General features: G+C 44.9%; 2 protein-coding genes and 1 long non-coding RNA gene across 3 annotated transcripts; all 3 read right to left on the minus strand.

Annotated features, from left to right (window-relative positions):
* Nucleotides 1-2,485: 2,485 nt before the first annotated feature.
* urp2 (urotensin II-related peptide) lies at nucleotides 2,486-7,821 on the minus strand. The gene is made up of 5 exons (XM_060056303.1): nucleotides 6,208-7,821; nucleotides 4,005-4,361; nucleotides 3,204-3,238; nucleotides 2,918-3,074; nucleotides 2,486-2,822 (listed from the first exon to the last, which is right to left on the minus strand). Exons 1-5 carry the CDS (start codon nucleotides 6,299-6,301, stop codon nucleotides 2,791-2,793), a joined length of 675 nt encoding a protein of 224 aa, XP_059912286.1. The 5' UTR covers nucleotides 6,302-7,821; the 3' UTR covers nucleotides 2,486-2,790.
* A 1,400-nt stretch (nucleotides 7,822-9,221) lies between these two features.
* LOC132461260 (uncharacterized) lies at nucleotides 9,222-9,707 on the minus strand. The gene is made up of 2 exons (XR_009526576.1): nucleotides 9,466-9,707; nucleotides 9,222-9,405 (listed from the first exon to the last, which is right to left on the minus strand). It is a non-coding gene; the product is annotated as an uncharacterized LOC132461260 (long non-coding RNA).
* A 644-nt stretch (nucleotides 9,708-10,351) lies between these two features.
* LOC132461261 (uncharacterized) lies at nucleotides 10,352-20,595 on the minus strand. The gene is made up of 9 exons (XM_060056304.1): nucleotides 20,442-20,595; nucleotides 20,128-20,234; nucleotides 19,558-19,781; nucleotides 17,117-17,261; nucleotides 16,659-16,804; nucleotides 15,401-15,507; nucleotides 14,606-14,682; nucleotides 13,338-13,466; nucleotides 10,352-10,848 (listed from the first exon to the last, which is right to left on the minus strand). Exons 2-9 carry the CDS (start codon nucleotides 20,180-20,182, stop codon nucleotides 10,730-10,732), a joined length of 1,002 nt encoding a protein of 333 aa, XP_059912287.1. The 5' UTR covers nucleotides 20,183-20,234; nucleotides 20,442-20,595; the 3' UTR covers nucleotides 10,352-10,729.
* Nucleotides 20,596-21,064: the final 469 nt, after the last annotated feature.

The following is a 21,064-nucleotide window of genomic DNA, read 5'->3' on the forward strand; positions in this document are numbered from 1 at the left end:
GGGGGGAGAGAGAGGGAGGGAGAGAGAGAGGGAGGGGAAGAGGAGGGAGAGATGGAGAGAGGGGGGGGGGGAGGAGGGGGAGATGGAGAGAAAGAGAGGGAAAGGGAGAGAGAGAGGGAGGGAAGGAGAGGGGAGCGAGAGGGAGGAGGGGGGAGAAAGAGAGTGGGGGGATATGTGTATATACAATTCTATGTATCTATAAATAGCTATATCTATATCTATATATAGATTATACATCTATATATATATATATATATATATATATATATATATATATATATATATATATATATATATATATATATATATATATATATATATATATACATAAAAATAGATCTATATCTATATATATTCATATGGTTTGCTACACTTAGTGTTCACGATAAGTGTTTATTTTTCTTCTGGCCTTAATGTCGTCTCTGAGAAGGATTCTTTAATTAAAACTGATTTCAAAACATAAATCAATGACTTTTTGTTTCTGTGTGTGAACTGCTTCATACTGTGTGTGTGTGTGTGTGTTCGATAAGCATCGGTACGTAGCATCATTAGCACACACACACACACGCACACGCCCACAAAGACACAGACAAACACATACCACAAACACATACATACAACAAACACACACACACACTTACAGACCACACAACACATCCACACACACACACACACAACACACAAGCATAATACACACAGATACTGAGGCACACACACGCACACACCTGCACACGCAAACGCACACACACACACACACACACACACACACACACTAACAAGCGCACACACAACGCACCCACATACAACACATGCACACACACCACACACATACACCACACACAACACGCACACACACACACACATCAAAAAACACACAGTCTTAAGGATGTGCAAACACAACGCCACACACACACAATAGATGGCCAGCGTTTGACAGTGACCCCCCGTCTCCCCCCTCTCCCCGTCTCCCCTCCCTCCCACTCTCCCCAACCCTCATCTAGAGTTTACAACATCAGACTGAACGGAACCACAGAGCAAACACTGTGACAGAGCCGGTCGCCACGGTAACGCCCGGAGAGAGGAATTTCCCGCTCACTAGTTGAAGATTAATAACGGTCATTAAAAACAAACGTTTCTATTGGTCGTAATTACATAATGGTTGTGTTAGAGAAAGACACACACAGACACAGGGAGACACAGAGACGCACACTTCGACATATTTCAACAATTTCGACCTCTGGGTTGATTTATAACTGTTATAATCTGTGATTTATTGCTGTTTTTTTGTTTGTTTTTATGTTGATTTATCTATTGTCGAGCTTATCTATTGTTGAGAACGCCCACAGACACACAGACACACAAAGACGAACAATTTGACGTATTTCACTGATTTGACAGCTGGGTGATTTCTAACTTTTTTTTGTTTATTTTAAGTTATGTGTTTTTTAGTTGGGTTGTTGACTTGAGGTCGAGAATGCACACAGACACACAGACACACAGACACACAAATATATCGAAAGTTCCACATATTTCACAGACTCGACAGCGGGGTGTTTTATAACAGTTTTTTTTACTTTTATTTATGGGTTAGGGTGATTTCTAACTTTTTTTGTTTGTTTTAAGTTATTTGTTTTTTAGTTGGGTTGTTAAAGTCGAAGTCGAGAACGCACACGGACACACAGACACACAGACACACAAATATATAGACAGTTCCACATATTTCACCGACTCGACAGTGGGGTGATTTACAACTGGATTGTTTTTTTGTTTTACGCCGATTTATTTGTTGTCGGGTTGTTGAAGTCGAGAATGTTTTCTCAGATTGAAAGCTGGGGGGATTAACAACATTTTTTTGGGGGGGTTTTACGTTGATTAATTTATTTTCGGGTTGTTGAAGTTGAGTGTCTAACGTCTTTCGCAAGACAGGCCGCATTGTAATTTACATTTGTTTTTGATTCATGGGTAAAAGGCTGGAAAAAGAAGCAACCATTTTTTATCTGTTATGCATCAGTTGAAACATATTTCATATATTTAATTGCCTAATTGCCATATATTCAGAAGGAACATTCGAAGTGAGTCGTCGTAGAAAAATACAATCAAATCTTTATTGATCAGTGAAAGTTTCTGTTCATGCCAATGCTAGGCTACATCTTTATTGTTCAATGTATATAATATATTATATAATTCTTCAAATCAGGCAGGTGCCTTCGTAGAGCGAGGGGGGAGGAGAGGAGGAGGGGGGGACAGGGGAAGGGGGGAGAGAGGGAGGGAGGAGAGGGAAGGGAGAGAGGGAGAGAGAGAGAGAGAGAGAGAGAGAGAGAGAGAGAGAGAGAGAGAGAGGAGGGAGGAGAAGGGAGGGGGAGAGAGAGAGAGAGAGAGAGGGAGGGAGCGAGAGGGAGGAGGGGAAGAAGGAGGGAGTAGAGGAGGGAGGGAGGGGAGAGAGAGGGAGGGGGAGAGGGCGGACAGGGGGGAGGGAGGGGGGAGAGGGATGATGGGGAGGAGAGGGGTGAGCAGAGAATGGGGGGTGAATGTGGTATTCATGCACTCATCCTGTGTGCACATCGTTGTCAAGGGGGGAGGATGGGGGGGTCAAGGCAATGGTCTCCATAGCAACACAAGTTCAGGGACATCCACATCGGAGTTGAGGGGGTGTGGTGTCGTGAGTTGATGTTGTAACTTGTGTGTGTGTGTGTGTGTGTGTGTGTGTGTGTGTGTGTGTGTGTGTGTGTGTGTGTGTGTGTGTGTGTGTGTGTGTGTGTGTGTGTGTGTGTGTGTGGAGGTCAGGTCAGGTCAGTTCTGGGAGCAGTACTTCCAGAAGCAGACTGCAGAGAGAAGGAGAAAAAGATACAAATCAGCTGATGGGTCGATACCTAAAATTAAATACATTCGTATGACTTCTGCAATTTTTACATCTCACCTCTTTTGTTTGACTTTTTGGGGGGCGGGTTGGATTTCTTTGAGCTTCGACCCGTCATGCTGGGGATAACGTTGTCTGTGCTGGCTCTGGGTGCAGTACCCACCGTCTCCATAGGGGGCGCTGTGGTGAGCTTTAACACTGCCTCAGGGGCTGGTACCTGTACGAAAAAAAAATTGTAATTTTATCTTCGATGGAATTTGATATATTTTTTGCCATCCAATAAAGAAAACATTTTATAACTTAAAAAAAACATTTCCGATGTTTCATAAAAGTCTACGTTACCAACCACTTTATTCTTCTTTGCCGAAGTTCTGCCATTGGCTGTAAATGAAAGAGTTTTAGTCAGTGTTTCCTCCTTTGAAAACCAACATCTCCGAATTTTTTTTGGTCGAATCAGAACTTCCCGCTATAAAATCATAAACATCTCAATCTCTTCGCTAAACACATCCCTCCCACAGAGACATCCTTTACATTTACATTCAGGGCATTTATCAGATGCTATTATCCAAAGAGACTTACAATAAGTTAATTTGTCTTTAGAAAGAGAAACAACAATATATCTCTGTGGGTAGAGTAAGGATGTTCATAGAAGCAAGTGCCAAGCACTACAATCACTATTGTATTCTCCGTCTACAACAGAGATGGCTAGGATAAAATGGTACACAAATAAGTACTATAACTTAGTACAACGTACAATTAGTGCATAAATTAAGTGCCAGGACGAAAGACATACAATAAGTGCGCACATTAAAGGGGACATATTATACTACCAGGTGTGAGTGTGATTGGCCATTACAAGCCGTTTTGAAAATGTGCAGCTTCTGACATCACAGGTGGGCGTGTCCACCTAGATGTATGACGGATAGATAAGCAACGTTTGCTACAGTCCACTGGGTAGGCTGGTAGACTGATCTCTCCAGCACACATCTAGGTGGACACGCCCACCTGTGATGTCAGAAGCTGCACATTTTCAAAACGGCATGTAATGGCTAATCACAGTCAAACCTGGTGGTATAATATGTCCCCTTTAAGTGCCAGGACGTACAATATACAACAAGTATGAGGAGAGGGACTTCATCTCCTTTACCTCGCGGCATGAAGGCGATCCGTCTGCTCAGTGTTCCATTAATAGTCCTGTACAGCTCGTCCAGCCTGGAGATCATCCTAAGTATCTGGATCGATTTATCTGGACTGCTCATCTCCCTGCTGCTCCTCGGCGCTCTGACCAGCCCGCCCCTAGCCGTAGCCGTAGCCATAACCTTAGCATTAGCCATAGCGATAGCATTAGCCATAGCCTTAGCACTGGCTGTTGGCATGGCGGCTAGCAGCCAGGTTCTCAGACGTCCACTCAGATAGTTTGGAGACCAGTCCATTGTCTCTTGTTCGGCTGCGATGTTCGGTGAATTCTGTGATCTCTCCGGTGCATGAAAGAAACTGAGGAAACCTGTAGACACAACGATAAAACGTCATTACGATCAGTTTAGTTGCGGGAAATGTTTAACGAAAAACGATATCGATGCGAGATAGTGTTGCTTCTAAAAAGAGGCATCTTTAAATAAAATAAATAAAATATGTATATTAATAAATTAATTCGGTAAACATTCAGGCGTTAGACAAATACAAACATAAAAGAATAAAGGATTACTTCTGAGGGAAGAATGGATGATGGATGGATCCACGAGCAGATGGATGGATGAGTGATCACGAGTGGCGTTACCATGACAACGAAGCAGATGATGAGGAGGACAAGGGATGAAACAGAAGGAGGAAAAGGTAGCTTTTGAAGAATTCAACTGAATGTACGTACATTGTCCGTGCGTAAAGGATCAAATAAAGACCGAAACAGCAAAGCTTTCATTTGTATGTGTCTATCCATTTACATTTAGGGGATTTTACTGATTCTCTTATCCAAAGCGACTTAGAAGTCGGAGTCGACCCCTCAGGGCGACAGCAAGGTGGTCAGCAGCAGTAAGGGTGAGGCGTCTCGCTCAGGGACACCTCCACACTCAGCTAGGAGGAGCCGGGGATCCAACTAGGAACCTTCAGGTTCCCAGCCGACCCGCTCTACCTCCTGAGCTACTGCCGCCCCCCCTTCTGTGGTCCTGACCTCCAGACCGATCGACTCCCTCACACACCAACTCCGCCGTCGGTGTGTGGATGTGTGTGTGAACCGTTGTGAGTCCTTTTGGATAAAAGCGTATGTTAATCACCCTAAATGTAAATCTAAATTGAAATGCATACTTGGAAATCTTCCCATGAGATTATATTTCATGCTTCGATTTTGTTGTTGTGTAAGCCTACGTTATGTAACACAAACGTTTGACGTGCATTCCTTCGTCATCGTGTCTGATATTGTTGCTAAGTGATCGCAGACGGAGAGGCTGAGGCGTCAGATGCTTGAGAGAGACAGAGAGACAGAGAGACAGAGAGAGAGAGAGAGAGAGAGAGAGAGATGACGTCTGAAGTTCTGTTTTGGGCACCACAACAAAGGGGCTTAGTGGTGTCTCTGTTTGAACAGAACCCCAACACACACACACACACACACACACACACACACACACACACACACACACACACACACACACACACACACACACACACACACACACACACACACACACACACACACACACACACACACACACAGGAGGGGACCGTTTCCAGAAGGCACTGAATACGTATTGTATATAAATACGCAAAAAATTTAGATTTCTAATTTAAATTACAAATACGACACACACATATCCCAAATTACCCATAAGATGTCTCTCCCTTACCACGGTTAATCAAATATTGTGTGAAATGGACACGCAACGTCTCAGATTAAACACAAACATTCTAATCGAAGTTAAGTGTAGTTTTAGCCTTAATGCTAGCAAATTTTTACCAAAAATTACTGTGAGTTCTCCAATCGTTGTGTATAGTATGCATTTCATTCATCAATATCAACTACTATTAATGGATTCATTTACATTAACATTCAGGGTGTTTAGCAGGCGCTTTTATTCAAAGCGACTTACAATAAGTCCATTTGTCAGAAGAAAGAGAAACAACAATATATCGCTGTCGGTACAATAAGGATGTTAATAGAACCAAGTGCCAAGCACTAACAATCACTAGGTTAACCCATTCCCCGTAGACAACAATCAGTTGGAGATAAACGCAATTTCGACTCCTCTGTATGTCTGGCACATATTTTGAAATTGAAAAGAAGTTGACTTTTACTTTGACTCGACCTGGGATTCCAAGACATTAAAACACCTTGAGTTGAATCATGGGGTGAGTGTTACCTCTCTCTGCTGGTGCTGCTTCCGATCCGTCATTGAGAAGAACGGCCGCTAGAGAGACGGCCATCATCACCGCCATGAAGCTGAAGGTCGCCATGTGGGAGACTGATGGAACTCTTCTGATCACGGTTTGGTTTATTCGCTGAAAATTCGTCGGACGTGTTTGGACGCGAGCCGGTTGTGAATTCGGCACTTTCCGAAGTTTTTTCCTGTAGAAGAATTAGCCGAGTTTCTCTAATGGCGTTCGCAGATGCGTTACGTGATGAAAATTCGTAACTTTCGTAATGTCTCAAAAGTTTGTCAACCGGAAGAGCGATGCAAAATATCCCGAAAACCTTTCGCAGACAAAAAACTGTTGTCTTTGTTCCTTCTTTTTTTCGTTCTACTTCGTTTATTCGTTTCAGTTGTGCAGCGTTTTGTGCGGTATAGATGCACCTCTTTGCAGAAGGCTTGTCGAGCAGACTCGATATTTTCTCGCGGTTCCTGCCGCGTGTTTCTGACCCAAACCGAAAATTCGACCCCTTTATAAACCCACGGCCGTCGGCGGCGGCGACGGACAGCTCGCTCTGAGCCAACCGGAGCTTCCGACGCAGGCACTGGCCCCGCCTCCTAAGGCTCTCAGTCATTGCGGCGACATTTGGGCAGTTTGGGGCATGAGGCCTATTGTGTCTCTGCGGTGTGTGCGTCCAACTATTTTGTGAATGCGCTCTGAGTGTGTGCGTTTGGAAAGTACTTTAACGCGTATGGGTGTACGTGCGTGTGTTTGTGTATGGGGGTTTGCACTGTTTGTGTGTGTTTGTGTGTGTGGGGTTTGCACTGTGTGTGTGTGCTGTCCTGCTGTACAAGCAGTGATAAGGCTCTTCTTAATATGTTTGCACAAGGGCCACAGAGAGAAAGGCCCTCTGACGCAGGAGACAACGCACACACTGTCACTGGGACGCACCGGGACGCACACACACACACACATACATACAGGCAACACACACACACACACACACACAAACACACACACACACACAGTCACAACTGGGACGCACACACACACAACGTCACAATTGGGACGCACACACACAACGGCAACACACAAACACACACACACATGCAGTTACAAGTAAAAAGACCCAAAACTTTCTCTGCAAGCTTGTCTACATAACACACCCCACAGTCCTGGGGTGACACACAACTGCGACACACACACACACACACACAGTTACAACTGAGACGCACACACACAAACACATGCAGTTACAAATAAAAACACACAAAACTTTCTCTGCAAGCTTTTCACACAGCACACCACACAGTCCTAGGGTCACACACAACTGTGACACACACAAACACACACACACACACACACACACACACACACACACACACACACACACACACACACACACACACACACACACACACACACACACACACACACACAGTTACAACTGCAACACAGTCTGTCACAGACACATACCAAAAAACTGACAATAACAACCAAATGCAATTAAAAATAAAAACACAAAAATTGCTTTGCTATATTCTCCACATAACACACCACACAGTCCTAGGGTCAACCCATACACAAACACACACACACACACACACACACACACACACACACACACACACACACACGCACACACACACAGTAACTGGAACACACATAGTTTGCCATTCCCACACACACACACACACACACACACACACACACACACACACACACAAGTTACAACATCAACTCACGCAATCTGCCACTCACACACAAACATTCAACAAGTGCAGGTTATTCTTTGCACTTAAACGTCTCCATACCCACACACACACACACACACACACACACACACACACACACACACACACACACACACACACACACACACACACACACACACACACACACACACACACACACACACACACACACACACACACACACCGCCTGTGATGCACATCAAAGGCTGGTGACGTGTGGAGCGGCGATGATGGAATCACCAAAAGGACAAGAGGTCCGGTTTGCGGGTGGGGGGGGGGGGGGGGGAGAGAGAGGAGAGGAATGATGAGAGGAGGGGAATGATGTCATGGGCGCATGTTCAAGCACAAACACATGCACAGAAAACAAGCCAAATTATTTATATTTGTCGGCAATGACTGAGTGACGTATGTGTGTGTGTGTGTCCCTCCCTCCCTCCGCCTACTTCCTGTGATTCATCTCTAAACTCTGCACTCCATTCATCGATTGTCTCCCTCCTTCGTCTTCTATTCATCTCCCTCTCTCTCCCTCCCTCTCCCTCCATCCTTTCTCCTTCCCTCCCTCCCTTCTCTCTCCTCCTCCATCTCCATCTCCCATCCATCTTAGAATCTTTTAGACGATTCCGTTTGATCCAATTGACGTCAATGTGACGTTTCTCTGGTCCAGTTCTTGTTTCGAAAAGTTTGATTCAATTGAGGGGAGAATCAGGGACAACGGCCATATTTGTTGTCCTAAGATAAAGGAAAACCATATTTGCAGTCCTAAGATAAAGATCCGACATACTTGTATTTGTTGTAATGCTGTGAACAAGGACAGCCATATGTGTAGTCCTCAGACAAAAACGAGAACCCCACAAATACATCGCTGTTAATACTAATTATGAGCCACACCATACCAGGGCACGGGTATTAGACTTATCATATGCTGGGTGCACACTAGACGTGTTTTTTCTAATTTAAACAACTGTGTTCCATTGTTATAACCCCCCAAAAATGATTGAGAACAACCAAGCTGGCTTTAATTTTCGAAATTATTTTTTGGAGCAGTGCCGCATTTACCAGCAGAGGGCAGTGTTGGCTAGAGAGGTCTGTTCCAGAACATGATAGGTTTTTGGGACACACACACACACACACACACACACACACACACACACACACACACACACACACACACACACACACACACACACACACACACACACACACACACACACACACACACACACACACACACACACAACCTGTGTCAATATGATCAATTCAAATCGAATCCATTATTTGTATGTAAACCTTTATTGAAAACAGCTGTTGAATTCCTTTATCTAGTCTTCCTTGAACCCGTTATAAATTGCATTACAACTTCTGCAAAATATTAAAAACACAAAAAAACTCAAATCAGCAACCAAGTGGATCTCTCCCTCCCTCACTCCGTCCCTCCCTCCCTCCCTCCCTCCCTCCCTCCCTCCCTCCCTCCCTCCCTCCCTCCCTCCCTCCCTCCCTCCCTCCCTCCCTTCTCACGCCTCGTGCCCACTGCTTCCGTCCATTGACTGATCTCCATTGACTTTGAACGGGGACGGACAGACTGCATTGTGGATCCGTGCGCTCCGTTGGAGCCTTTGGCTCCGTCAAAAAGTTGAAAAATGTTTTTCGGCAGCGACGGATCCGTCATCCAATCAGATCACGTATGCAAATGTAAGCACTGTGACACTACTCGGGCTCACGCCTCGTGCCCACTGCACCGTCAGTCAAAGGACTGGGAAGGACGGTAGTGTCACAGTGCTTCAATTTGCATACGTGTTCTGATTGGATGACGGATCCGTCGCTGCTGAAAAAGTTGAAAATGTTTCAACTTTTTGACGGAGCCTTCAGCGCACGGATCCACAATGCATTGCGCGTCCGTCCCCATTCAAAGTCAATGGGGATCAGTCAACGGACGGAGGTAGTGGGCACGAGGCGTGACGACCCTGGAAAGCTCCCCCATCCGTCAGCCACGCCTTCCTTTGACTGACTGGGCTCTCTCTCTCTCTCTCTCTCTCTCTCTCTCTCTCTCTCTCTCTCTCTCTCTCTCTCTCTCTCTCTCTCTCTCTCTCTCTCTCTCTCTCTCTCTCTCTCTCTCTCTCTCTCTCTCTCTCTCTCTCTCTCATTTGGATATTCTGAGCTTGGAGTGGTCATGTATACTGTACCAGTTGCTATATATAAAAGCTGTATGCTATTGCTGGGAGGTAAAGAGCATCTGAGGTTGTCTGTCATCACATCGTGTTCCTTTGACACAATAAGTTTGCATAATTACTGAATAATGATAATAACAGTTTCATGAAAATGTTAGCAGATGAACATTTTCATTTTCATTGGCAATCTCTAAAGATGTTCCTTCATTAAAACAAAAACGCATCAAAAAAAGGCGTTTATTTTTTTCGTTTAAAGACGTTTAGAAGTTGAGAATACTATTTTATAAATAAAATGTATTTATTTTCTGGGGGGTCATGAAATAAAATATTTACCGAAATCCACACTCTTAGTGCTTTGGGTCCCTCGGGTTCTGCTTCCCAGATAAATGATAAAACTATTTTTTTATTACTCGATAAAACACTACGGAAATTCCAAAGATTGCACATAACGGATTCGCGCAATAAATATTTGTAAAAAGAAAACACAATGTTTTGTGAATGAGCTTCCCATAGAAAAGATCTCAAACATTTTTTGCACATCTTTTCTCTGAATGGTCAAATCGCTGCGGCTCTAACTTCCGATCTCAGATACTGATCGAAGGCGTGCTCTATGGTCAGATTATGTACCGGGCTCTTAGGATGCAAAGCGTGACGGCAGTGATGGTCAGAACACTGGTCATGATGGTGATTCGAACCCAGGGCACATCATCCCCATGGCTGTTGTCCTGCCCACCTAGGGAGAGAGAGAGGAGGGGTTGGTGAGAAATCTAATACTGAAAAGTATAAAATCTTTATTGATATTAATATCTATCTATCTATCTATCTATCTATCTATCTATCTATCTATCTATCTATCTATCTATCTATCTATCTATCTATCTATCTATCTATCTATCTATCTATCTATCTATCTATATTAATATATCTTTATCTATTTATATCTCTAAATCGATATTAAAGGTCCAATGGCATGGTACCTTATGGATGCTTTAATATAGATATTAGTAGGCCCCTAAAACAGTACTTGAAGACGTTCCCGAAATTCAGCACTGGTGCTGAACTACAGCCACTACGAGCAAGTCGTACATTTCCCAAACGCGCCATTTCGGTGTCTGTAGCTTTAATGCAAATTAGGAGAGCTCCTCATTCAGATTCCTGGAGCTCTGTATCTAAATAATATCATATTATACATAGATATCTATATCATATGATATATATATATATTATCACGGCCAAAAGCTGTGTGCGCCTTCAGACGACATCATGAATCTCAAATGACTGTGTCGGGTTCTCCAACAGGTTCTTCCACTTCCACATCAATCTGAAGTAGACTGAACCACGACATGGAGGAGAAAGGGATTGTCTTCTGTGATTGTCTCCCACCGGAGCCCCGCTGCCCGCTGATAACAAAGAGGTGTACAACACTTGCGTTACAGTGTGTGTATTCACACACACACATGTGACGCTCGCATGGTCGTAGCTCATTGGGCAAAGCAGATATGGGGGGGATACAATTTCCCCGTATGACGACATACGAGGAAGAATTCCAAATCGACGCGTCTGAGCATTGTTTTCTCAAAGGCAGAGCAGGATACCTAATGCTCGTTTTACACCTAACATCATTTCTAGCTAATGGGGGACCCTAGGCATGCTAGGGGAACTCATCTATCTAATATCGAGCTACGCGACGTAGCCTATCGTAGGAATACTAATATAGACTCACTAACCAGACTTTAGACAAATTATCTAAAGTCTGATAGAAAATATACTATTTTTATACTACTATTTCTAATTATTTACTACTAACGAATACTTTATGAGGTAAACCTTTCTCATACTGGGTGGCCCCTCCCTTTGCCACAAAAATTTAGCAAGCCATCTATGCAACCAAGTTAACCCAAGTTATTTCCTCCCTTCTTGAAATCTAAAAAGTGAAAACCTCTCTCTCTCTCTCTGTCGCCCCCTGGTGGTCAAATGCAAGAAAGGGGGGGGGGATCTGACTCTGGCCTCACCTGCCTCGACTCTGATTGGCTCTGGGGATGGGGGAGGCTGCACACCTGTTGCACGTTAACCAGTCAATCAATTGACTATACTGTGAAGTACAGTAACTTAGCAACTTTATAATTCATACTCTATACCTTCTGCTTGGTTTGCCCTGTTTGTTTGTTTGTCTTTACTTTAGCATTTACTTTAGCGTCTATTTTTGTCTTCATCAGTACTTTGTAAGTTGATTGTCTTGTAGAACCCAGGTGAGATTCCTGCAGATGGTCATTTGCTGCATGTCTTCCCCTTTCCCTCCCATACCTTCCTGTCTAACTCACTCTATAAAACCAATGTATTATTATTATTATTATTATCATAAAGCAGTAAAATGCAAAAAATAAATCTAAAAAAATAAAATAACAGAGGTTCCGGACTAATATGCAATAATATATGACCTCTTAGCATCTTAGCTCCGCGGCCGCTCGTGGACTGGTTGACTCCGCTCAGAAGTTGGAGTTAACTAGTCCATACTAGTTAACTAGTTACCTAGTTAAAGCCATCTATGCAACCAAGTTAACCCAAGTTATTTCCTCCCTTCTTGAAATCTAAAAAGTGAAAATCTCTCTCTCTCTCTCTCTCTCTCTCTCTCTCTCTCTCTCTCTCTCATGCGTAAGATTGGGGCTGTGTTTGGAATGAGCAGGTTTCAACATCCTTACAGTTGAGTGATTGTGATTGTGGAATTCATTTTTCTGGGGAAACAATTTAATTGGTTCTGGGCGGTCGTAACTTCTCGGTTGTGTTGTGGGCAGGGGAAAGGCATGTATCTCAGCCTCTGATCTTCGACATCTGGGTCTGATAGAATCATATAGTATGGGTGGCATGTGGCTCTGGAAGTAGAGCGGGTTGACTTGTAACTGGAAAGTTGCAAGTTCGATCTCCAGCTCCTCCTAACTGAGTCTCGAGGTGTCACTGCTCCTGACGAACTGGCATCCAAAGCGACTTACAACCATTTATTCACACACCGATGGCAGAGTCGACCCCTCAGGGAGACAGCTAGCTCGTCAGGAGCAGTCAGGGTGAGTCGTTTCGCTCAGGGAAACCTCAACACTCCGGGGAGGAGCCGGGGATCCAACCAGGTCCAGTTACCAGTCAACCCACTGTGTCACCGCCGCCCGTAAAGCACTTTGTGACCACGATTTTGTGTTCTGAAGCGGGGTCGGTTTGAGGTGAGCAGCTCACCGAGGGTGTCATCGGAGAGGAGTAGGGGGCTCTCCAGCAGGGTGGGGTCCGAGGGGGTCGGCACCTCCTCCTCCTCATCCTGTGGCGTAGAAGGCTCCGTCGATGGAGTCGCCTCGGGGCCCATCTCCTCTGGGAAGAATTGTTAAGAATGTCAACACGGAACACAAACTATCAAAGAATAGTTCATAATAAGACGGAAAATGACAGATGAGGAGAGCATGTGAAAGGTTTCACAAAAGCTTTTCCCTATGAAGATATTATTTCAGAAGAAAAACTGAGCTCCTGTGACTAGGGATGCACCGATGTATCGGACGAACATCGGTAAAGGGTTAGCCACATGTGTGCGCAGGCTTTTTTTTTTCTGTCGTATCACTCGGCAAGCGTCCTCGGTTGCTAAGCGACGTCAAGGTCATTGTCGTACTATTTCTCAGCTGATTAACACTACGAATGCTTGTAACAAATAAATTGTAAAAAGACACACTGTGAAGTAATTTTTTTGGCCATAGTTTCCATATGCTAAAGATGTGTCTAGTTCACCGTTGTGCAGGCTGTGTTCAGTAAAATAAATAGCAATCTGTTTTCGGCGCATCTGCCCACGTTGAAATAATTTTGATGTTGAATGTTGATGCCGCAGTTGTTGAAATAAACAGATTGATTACATACAAATCATAAATCCTCTCCCTGTGTCATTGTGTGTGTGTGTATACGAGGTGCGTGTCTGCGTGTCTGCGTGCATGGGTTGGGGGTTAGGGTTTGTTTCCCTGGCACAAAAGGGGAAATAAATAACAACAATAAAAAAACATCGGTATCGACATCGGCTATGACCAAGTTGTTATTTTAAACATCGGTATCGGCCCAAAATTTCACAATTGGTGCATCCCTACCTGTGACCGTGGAATTCGTTGTTGTGTATCGATATGAGAGGCCACAGAGATTTATTTTTTAGGAGTTGACAAACTTGTAGAATTGTTGTTTTGCTGTCCCACAAACAACACAAGTTAAACCATATGGAGTTCTAGGCTCACAAATCCTATCCTATAAATCACACGTTTCACAACACGTTTGCTCATATTTTTTCCTCAGTGGCAGCAGGGAATAGGGTGCGCTCTCTCTCTCTCTCTCTCTCTCTCTCTCTCTCTCTCTCTCTCTCTCTCTCTCTCTCTCTCTCTCTCTCTCTCTCTCACACACAAAAGAGAGACCAGAGATTTTAAATTCTGCTTAAATTCAGGTTAAATAAATAAAAATATAACCAGGACAGAAATTATTACCGTCGTCCAAGTGCTCCGATCCCAAAACGGTCAATTTCACGATTTCTGGAGACCCTCGCCTCGGCTCTGGAGAGGGCCTGGGGGGTGGGGGAGGCGAAACAAATCAACCAAAGACCAGCAAAAGTCATCAAAGTCACAACTCGTATCTGTTTTGGCGCCACAGTGGTGGAACGAGCATCCTGCCGACGACTGGACCGAAGAGTCACTCACCAAACGCCGCAGAAGACTCCAGACTCACCTTTTCAGAGTTCCCCTCCAACCCCTCCCACTTCTTGTATGTTTGTACGTCCTGGCACGTAATGTACGCACTTATTGTATGTTTGTACGTCCTGGCACTTTATGTACACACTTATTTTATGTTTGTACGTCTTGGCACTTAATGTACACATTTATTGTATGTTTGTACATCCTGCTACTTAATGTACACACTTAGGGTATGTTGTACGTCCTGCCACTTAATGTACACACTTTGGGTATGTTGTATGTCCACATCAGTCCAAAAACAGATGATTAAAATACCTATTTTTGTAATTTGCACAGCATTTTTGCACTTCAATCAACCTTGGCTGGTACCACTACATATTAGTATTTTCACTATGTAATTTACTTTATCTTGTATTGTCGCCACTATGTGGCTTTTCAGGAACCAAGGCTAGGAATTTTACTGAACTCAATCTTTTACTCAATCTTTCCCGCTACGCCCATTTTTTCATTTAATCTCAGGTTTGGCTGCTCCCTATTGGCCCACATTGATGTCCACCCGGCCCTGTTAGGCCGGTCAGCCCCTGGCCTCACCGTGATTGGAAGAAGCAGTGGTAGACCCCCCTGTCGGTGATCAGTACCTGGCTGATGATCAGACCCACATGGTTACCGTCCGTCTCCACGTGGAAACGATCTTCATCCTGTACCCGACAAAAACAAAAAGAGAGGTTGGTTGTCCTTAGCGATGGTCGCTACATGTTAAGGTCGCCACATGCTATGGTCGGTACACGCTACATGCAACGGTTGCTACATGCTACGGTCACTACATGCTAGGGTCGCTACATGCTACGATCGCTACATGGTTCGGTCGCTACATGCAATGGTCGCCACATGCTACAGTCGATACATGCTAGTCACTACATTCGCTACATGCTACGTTCGCTACGGTCACTACTTGGTACGGTCGCTTCTCTGACGATATGAAATAATAATAATAATAATGAAGAAAAAAATTAAAATATTTGACCCATGCAGCTTTGAGTTATGAACTGGTTAGCTAGTTTCACCCTATAAACCACCAACAGTCCCTAGCAACCACCCATTGCCCCTAGCAACCACCCAGAGTCCCTAGCTACCACCAAGATTCCCTAGCTACCACCCAGTGTCCCTAGCAACCACCCATTGTCCCTAGCAACCACCAAGGCTCACTAGCAACCCCCCAGGATCCCTAGCAACCACCCATATTCCTAAGCAACCACACAGAGTTCATAGCAACCACCCCAGGATACTCTAACCTTGCAACCAACTGGAAGAACCGAGTGAGCTCCGAGCACACCTTATAGAAGCACCCTAGCATCACAATGGCAACCATCCAGAACACCATAGCAACGTCCTAACAACCACCCAGAGGAACACTTAAAGAACATCATAGCAACACCAGAGCAACCACCCAGAAGAACAGTCGATTAGCCATTAAGAACACTATAGTAACACCCTAGCAACGTCCTAACAACCACCCAAAGGGACACTTAAAGAACACCATAGCAACATCCGAGCAACCACCCAGAAGAACAGTCGTGTAACCATAACGAACATCCTGGCAACACCCTAGCAACGTCCTAACAACCACACAGAGGGACACTTAAAGAACACCATGGCAGCACCCTAACAACGTCCTAGCAACCACCCAGAGGAACACTTAAAGAACACTATAGCAACACCCTAGCAACACCCTAGTAACGTCCTTGCAATGTCTTTGCAAGGACGTGGGTCAACACGCTTGCCTCTGTCACTCCGACTAGGAGCAGACTCTTGTTCCAAACCCCCTCGTACCATCGGACCCCCGCCCTACCTCATGGTCGTGCGGCACCGGGACCCCGTCCTTCTCCCACCAGAAGCGGAGGTCCTGTGAGCGCTCCGCCTCTGGGGCCTCACAGCTCAGGTAGGTGGAGTCCCCGAGCCACGCGTTCACCCACAGGGTCTGCCCCTCAGGAGGCTCTGGGGGGAAGGGGAGAGAGAGGAGGGTAGAATGATGAAGACCCCCCCCTGCCCTCCTCCCTGGGGTTTATGTTGCCACAACGCCCAACCCCCTGTCTGTCTGTCTGTCTGTCTGGCTGTTTGAGTGTGTGTGTCTGTGCTAGAGTGTCTGTCTGTCTGTCACTCCCTCTCTCTCTCTCCCTCCCCCCATCCTTCCCCCCCTCCCCCCCCCCCCCTCCCTCCCTCTCTCACCCACGCTCAGCCACACATTGGTCAGGGTCTCTCTCCCTCCGTCTCCCTCTCTTTCTCCCTCCCCCTCCCTCCCTGACTCACCCACGCTCAGCCACACATTGGCCAGGGTCCTTCTCCCCGGTACGATGCACTCGTACATGTTGACATCGGCGTGCCGCACCCCCTCCAGAACCAGCGACCAATCACCCGTCAGGACACTGTCCTCAGACGCCAGGTGAACACGCCCCTGGAGGGTAGAGAGGCACCAGAGAACGGATGGGTTGGAAACTGCAAGTTAAGTTCCCCTCTATAAGGGACACCCAGTGGTGATTCAGTGTGCTGGCCTGCCCTCCCACTAGGAATAGAGTCCCAGGGAGGCAGGGGCGGATCTAGAAAAATATTCATGGGGTGGGGGGGGGGGAGGGGGGCAGGAGATTTTGAGGGGTGGCACCCTGTGGCAGAAGTATATACAGTATGCCGATTTAATTAAAGCCATATCAATCAATATTTACTTGGAAAGCCCCCACATTTAGATATTTTGACTCGATAACATTATACTTAATTTATTGTGGGATGAGTAAAGCCTTACATCTAAACATAAAAGGTTTCAGACAAAATTTAATAAATTATTAGTGAATAATTACAAAATCAACCTGCCTTACAACAAACACCTGCACTATTACACCAGCAGGGGGCATGGGGCTAAAAATATATGCAAAGAGAGCTGCAATATGTACTTTAGTTAACAATAACTCTTTGGTATTTGTCCATGAGATTTTCCTATCAGATGTCAATCATCAGTCCAACTTGAGTGCAAATATCTCTTTATTCACCGATTCCAATAATTTACATACAATATAGATATACAACCATTAATATAAATATTGTGTGGCATTTTCCCATGTTTGGTCACAAACAGTACCTGTTAAATACATCAGTACAATCAGTGGAAGTGGAAAACAACAGAAAGAAAGTGCCACAGTTCAAAAGTAGGTTCTACATGTAGTTTTAATATTTTTAATATTAATATCTTATGGCTGAATGATGCCATAAGAATCTGAAAATGTTCATTATTATGACAGCATGAAAAAGAAGGCTTTGTCATCATTTATTAGGCTCAGTGGTTAGCAGAACATGACGTTGGCATGCCTACAGGAGCTGAATGCGGCGATTACCATGTTGTTCCGCAAAACGCCTCATAAACTTGGGGGGCAATAGTTCCTGGCTGTGTCACGTTAAAATTGTACCGGGGGTGAAAATTGTACCGGGTACGTAATCAGTTGTCCGTTGCCAGGCAACGGACAACAGATTACGCAAGGGGTTGTCCGTTGCCAGGCAGGTTTCAATCGCGCTCATGTTGCCGAAGACGAAATAATATAATACAGATAACGGATCGCTAGATAACACTTGTTTTTACTTTATATTTGTATTGCATTTAATTGTTTAATCGAATTCAGCTAGTAAACTGAGTGTTTAATGTGTATCATAGTCTAGCTAGCTTGTGTTAATTAAATTTCCTTAATTTAATTTAGAGAATAGATTATAGGTAATAGATAAATAGATAATAGATAGATAGATAGATGGGTAGATAGGTGAGCAGGCATTTACTAACTGGTAAATGTTTTTTATTATTATTATTCACGTTATCCCCATAACATTTAGCTATTACTGTGTAGGGAAATAGATAAGTACAATGCAATACAATACAAATATGAAGTTAGTAACGCTAATAAATGTAATTTGTAAAATAAGTGTTATTTGTCTTGTCGCGCTCAATGAACGAGTTCGCGAATGTTCAAGAACCTTCCCACGTCATTCGACGCGATCGCCCTGACGCGATCGTCTGTTGCCAGGCAGGTTTGGAATGGATTACTATGGATGACGTAGGCCGGTACAATTTTCGCCCCCGGTACAATTTTAACGTGACAGCTGCATTCACTTGCAGTCGGAAATTTGAAACTCGCTTTCGTAAATGTCTTGTAAAAGCAAAAAAATAAAAAAATAAATATGAATTTGGCGCTGCCAACTGGGGTGGCAAGGCTTTTTTTAGGGTGGCAGTTGCCACCCCATGCCACCCCAGTAGATCCGCCCCTGCAGGGAGGCCTTCTCCCTTTGACTAACCACATCCTTCCCATGGCCGAGTGTGTGACGCTGTTTGCCGTGTCTTTTGAATTGCCTTCAATGTACGTTTCTTTTCATTTATTTGATATTGTTTGTTCTAGAAATGATCTGACGGTTAAATGGCCAATTTTTTACTTTGTTACATTATGTTATGAGGCACTTAAAAGTCTAAGTATTTCATTTGATTGAAAGGCCATAGTTTGTTAAGAGAGATATTATAATTTATCTCTTTCTTTGTCTGTCTAGAACCATGGCCATCACTATGACCAAACCCGTTTTTCTTGTAAAATGAAGTGACAAGTAAACAAATCCTATAGTTTCCTGCTGGTTTGTGGCTCCAGAACTACAGAAAAAAGGAACCACAGAAAAAGGAACTAAAAAAAGAAAGAGGTACAAACACTAACACAAACACAAAACCGTACCTCGTACTGGGAGCCCTCCACCATGGCCCCGTCCTTGAAGGCGACCACGTCCTTCCCCATGGCCTCCCAGACGAACAGCCCCCCCTCATCCTCCTCCTCTCCCCCGGGCCCCCCTGGGCCCCCGCCGGCCCCCAGCCCCAGAAAGGAGGAGCCGTTGCAGGGGAAGATCGCCATGGCCCCCAACTCCACTTCCAGGGTCACCATCTCCGTGCTGGGGGGTGCGGCTGACAGACAGACAGACAGACAGACAGACAGACAGACAGACAGAAAGACAGACAGACAGACAGACAGACAGACAGACAGACAGACAGGCACACACACACACACACACACACACACACACACACACACACACACACACACACACACACACACACACACACACACACACACACACACGTTCAAGTTAGTCAAATGCAAAACATAACAGGCAAAGCAGTCATAGCTGTCAATGACATGTTTGTATCCCAAGCCCTCCTAAACAATGCAAGGACAGACCCTCTTGGATCAAACAACAAGATCCACTCGTGGTATTATTGCTTTGGAGGAGGACATTAAGGAAGCACTCACCCCGGCAGAGCACTCCGAGGAACAGAACCACCAGCATCACGCTACTGGATTGCATTGTTCAGTCGCACTTTTCCGCTTTTTCGGAAATACGCACACAATCACGTACCCTACACCATGGACCCCCCCGAAAACATAATTATTATTGCAGAAGAATTATACTTGTGTTGAAACAGCAAATGAAAAACGACACAGAACGTCGTCAAAGTGAACCGGATATGCGCGCCGCGCTGTTCCAGAAATCGAGTCTTGCGTAAAAGTTCCATGCGTAAAAGTATAAGCGATTCAAATAAAACCATGCAAAAGCCGGAACCTACTAAAATCGCGGGATTGCCACGAAGGGAGAAAAAAACCGAAACAGCAAGGAGGGGGAGCGCTAGGTGGTGACGCGTGAACGCGCAAAACGTGCAAACACCTTCTGTGCCATGCTCCAATGTTGGATCGCGTTACCAAACCCATACGTTCAACATGCACTGTGTAGGGAAGGAACCCCCCACACCCCCCTCCCCCTTCCTAATGTGCTGCGTCAGCGCGCGGAGCGCACGGGACACCGAGGAGGCGCGCGGCCGCGGGACGTCTCGCGTGTCCATACCGAGGCGTCCTACGCGAAAGTGAGATTGACACCTTATTTATGTCCACAGTGCGCCATAAAACCCTGGATTTGGTGGAGGATGTTTAATAAAATGGACCTATTGGGGTTTTGGTTTTACGCGCGTACGTTTTGCCTTCAAAACAGTTCTTGCGTGTGGTCTGATTTGTATTATTATTCTATTTTATTGTTACAGGGATTCAACTTGAAATAAATTATATTTTTTTGCTCACGTGAGCCATAATTCACTCCTATTTTCTACTCTGGACTGGACCATAGGGGAGTCCAAACCCAACAGTAGACAGTTGGGTTCTTGGAGTGAGATTCAGGAAGTGAGATAGTTCTGTTTTA

This window comes from Gadus macrocephalus, chromosome 7 (assembly GCF_031168955.1).
Source record: "Gadus macrocephalus chromosome 7, ASM3116895v1".
Classification (NCBI taxonomy): domain Eukaryota; kingdom Metazoa; phylum Chordata; class Actinopteri; order Gadiformes; family Gadidae; genus Gadus; species Gadus macrocephalus.

Bases quoted from the DNA above. Each gene is read 5' to 3' on its own strand.
- urp2 (XM_060056303.1), bottom strand. From the start codon at position 6,301: ATGGCGACCTTCAGCTTCATGGCGGTGATGATGGCCGTCTCTCTAGCG. The intron at 3,075-3,203 runs GTTGGTAACGTA...TTTTTCGTACAG, and splicing joins CGGCAAAGAAGAATAAAGTG to GTACCAGCCCCTGAGGCAGT. The intron at 2,823-2,917 runs GTGAGATGTAAA...TTCTCTCTGCAG, and splicing joins CAAAAAGTCAAACAAAAGAG to TCTGCTTCTGGAAGTACTGC.
- LOC132461261 (XM_060056304.1), bottom strand. From the start codon at position 20,182: ATGCAATCCAGTAGCGTGATGCTGGTGGTTCTGTTCCTCGGAGTGCTC. The intron at 19,782-20,127 runs GTGAGTGCTTCC...TCTGTCTGTCAG, and splicing joins CCTCGGAGTGCTCTGCCGGG to CCGCACCCCCCAGCACGGAG. The intron at 16,805-17,116 runs GTGAGTCAGGGA...CCTTCCCCCCAG, and splicing joins CAATGTGTGGCTGAGCGTGG to AGCCTCCTGAGGGGCAGACC.